The sequence below is a fragment of the Cibotium barometz genome, chromosome 19, assembly GCF_041138505.1.
Source record: "Cibotium barometz isolate CiBa-2024 chromosome 19, ASM4113850v1, whole genome shotgun sequence".
Lineage (NCBI taxonomy): Eukaryota > Viridiplantae > Streptophyta > Polypodiopsida > Cyatheales > Cibotiaceae > Cibotium > Cibotium barometz.
This window is the reverse complement of record NC_141064.1, coordinates 42,999,536-43,002,189: the sequence shown is the minus strand read 5'-3', so window position 1 is coordinate 43,002,189 and position 2,654 is coordinate 42,999,536. Positions and strand designations below refer to the sequence as shown.

Below are 2,654 nucleotides of genomic sequence, written 5' to 3'. Positions count from 1 at the left end.
ATGATATAGACAAGATCCTCCATGTGCGACACATGCACTGCTCATCACCTATCTCACAAACATAAACACATTAGTTGTTTTAATTAATTGCTCTTCTCTACGATTAATCCCAATATAAAATGTTGATAGGCACAAACACAACATACACTTACCACTTGTTTCACTACGATGAGAGTATCATTATACACATCATCTAGCATGGAGTGTATTGCCACTTGTTACACTTTCAATTAGCATGGTACATCAATTTCATAAACTACATAGAGACTAGTCACTTGTATATAAGTCATATTTGAGAATAAGCAATGGAAAATCATTCTTACAATAGAATACTTGTAAGCTCTCCTCTTCTCTCATCTTGCTTGCATGTATGCTAGGGACAATATAAAGTAGCCTTACCTTGTGCTTCATGTCAAATAGGGAAAGAAGGACTTCGTGAAGCGGCTTTACCTTGTGCTTAATGTTAAATAAGGAAAGTCTATGTGTACATACTTGCTTAAGACTAGTAATAGAGACTGAACCATTTTTTAGTTTGGTTGGCGTAGTGTGAAAACTAGTCTCTTGTATAGTAGTCATATTTGACAATAAGCAATGGATAATCATTCCCTTGCAGTAGAATACTTGTGAGCTCTCCTATTCTCTTGTCTTACTTGTATATATGCTATTGAATCTTGCATGTTTGATGGATGCTTGCTAGATAGGATTGGTTGTAGGTTGTTTAACTTGTATTACCTTCCTCGTTATCCCTCGCCTTTTGTGAGAGAGAATCATCTCACAAAGGACCATCTCTATTTACCTCCATCTAGGTGAAAGGAGCTCTCACTTCACCCCATTGGTAAGAAGCATTTCGATGTGACAACAGAATGAGGATGCAATTGACGAGCTGGCACACCCACATAGGGAAGTTACAAGGCTCGAAGACACATGCTTCAGCAAGAAGGCTAAGGTAAGCTCTTGACTTAAACAATTAGCTAAAATGCATTTGTTGCATTTTTAATACACTAGAATCTCTCATTTCATAATTGTTATTAGCCAAGTTTTCTAAGGAAAAAAGTGGCATTTGCATTAAATGGTTTTGGCCAAGTTAACTTGGATTGTGGGAAAGGCCCATTAGTTAAGTGAGCCCTAACATCAAGAGCAAGCTTTAGATCCAGTTTCAAAGGTCAAGACCTAATCCACACCTACAAACACTTGCTCCAAAGGTCAAGACCTAATCCACACCTACAAACACTTGCTCCTGCTTCCACGTAGCACACTTCGCAAATGGGTCTTATCTACATCACCCTTGGAAACGGCCCTTTGGCACAAAGATATTAAGAAGGAGATTTTAATAAACACATGGAGCTTAGGTTAATTTATTGGGGAAAAAAAGGGAGAAAATGCTTGGGAGACTGTTTTCCTTTAGACCAAAAAGAAAGCCACTCTAAACGAAAACCAAAAGAAAAGAAAATGGGGCTATTCGGAGGATGGCGCAAGAAGAAGGCTCCAAAGGAAGGGGCGGTGGACGGCGCCTCTGCCAACCCTAACCCTAATTCTGCTTCTGCAAACTCCAATCCTCCTCTGCAGCAGCAACAGAGCGCCCCACCGGACACCAGCGTGTTCGAGTTCGGCTCTTCGGGCTTCGCCGGTGAGGACCGCATCACCATCGCTGGTTACTGCCCCGTCTCCAACGACCTCGAGCCCTGCCGCTGGGAGGTCCTGCCAGCATCAGGAACCTCCGACAACGCCCCACTCTTCCGCATCATCTTCTGAAGCACATCAGTATGTTATTAGGGTTTTCTTTCTTGCTTTTATTTGGTAGGGTTTTCCTTTCGTGCTTTCGTCAGTTTCTAATTCGGGTTCTTTTTCCTGCTTTCCAAGGGTTTTTTCAAATCAGAATGCTTCTCTAGGGTTTCTTTCAAACTTGGCCAGGGTTTTCTACTATTCTTTCTGCTTTTGTTAGCATCTATCGTCATCATCACGCAACCATCATCATCATCATCAGTATCTTGCATTTCGAGGGTTTGTTCAGAAATGGCACCAACATCTTAAGAGGTCTTGCTGCTTTTCCAGGGTTTTCTGAGAAGAATTTGCTGTTGCAGAAGAAGAATGCAACCTACGTAGGGTTTTCAGATAAGCGCTCACTGGATTTTATGTAATGGAAAAACAATCATACTTGCATTAATATGAGCCTTTTGTAATTTTGCAAGTTTGGATATGTAGAGTAAGACTGGAGTGATGTAAGGTGCATTCTGTAATTGCCACTCAAGCCACCGTGCATATATTGATTTGCTTTAATGGTCACTTCTGTTCAGGAGAATCGATGACAACTTAGCACATCAAGGTGGTTGTGAGTTTACCATTAAACCTCCATGCACTCTTAGATGTTGATGAAATTTATGGAACATGTAATATGTAGGGGACCTTACTGGGGGTGCTGATATGACAACCTTAATCATGTTATTGGCTGTGAAGAGTAGGTGCAGGTTTTACATGTTTAGTATTCACTCCTTCATGCATAAAACTGTTCTGCTGGCTCCTTAGTCTCCGTGACTTCTTCGTGGTGAAGTCCTAATGGTAGCTTTGCAAGTAGCTGGTGGACATCTTGCAAGAAGCATCTGTTGGGCAGGCAGTATATTTGTGATTGGCAAGGGTTGTAGCTTCACAAGTTGCAG

General features: G+C 41.3%; 1 protein-coding gene across 4 annotated transcripts; it reads left to right on the top strand.

Annotated features, from left to right (window-relative positions):
* Positions 1 to 1,402: 1,402 nt before the first annotated feature.
* LOC147628631 (allyl alcohol dehydrogenase-like protein) lies at positions 1,403 to 2,188 on the top strand. 4 transcript variants are annotated; one of them, XM_086813822.1, is made up of 2 exons: positions 1,403 to 1,797; positions 2,053 to 2,188. In XM_086813822.1, exon 1 carries the CDS (start codon positions 1,450 to 1,452, stop codon positions 1,750 to 1,752), a length of 303 nt encoding a protein of 100 aa, XP_086669948.1. In that variant the 5' UTR covers positions 1,403 to 1,449; the 3' UTR covers positions 1,753 to 1,797; positions 2,053 to 2,188. The 4 variants fall into 4 exon arrangements, with proteins under 4 accessions (XP_086669948.1, XP_086669949.1, XP_086669950.1 ...); XM_086813823.1 differs by lacking the exon at positions 2,053 to 2,188 and adding an exon at positions 1,861 to 2,013 and having other exon boundaries at positions 1,404 to 1,761; XM_086813824.1 differs by lacking the exon at positions 2,053 to 2,188 and adding an exon at positions 1,877 to 1,898 and having other exon boundaries at positions 1,404 to 1,761.
* Positions 2,189 to 2,654: the final 466 nt, after the last annotated feature.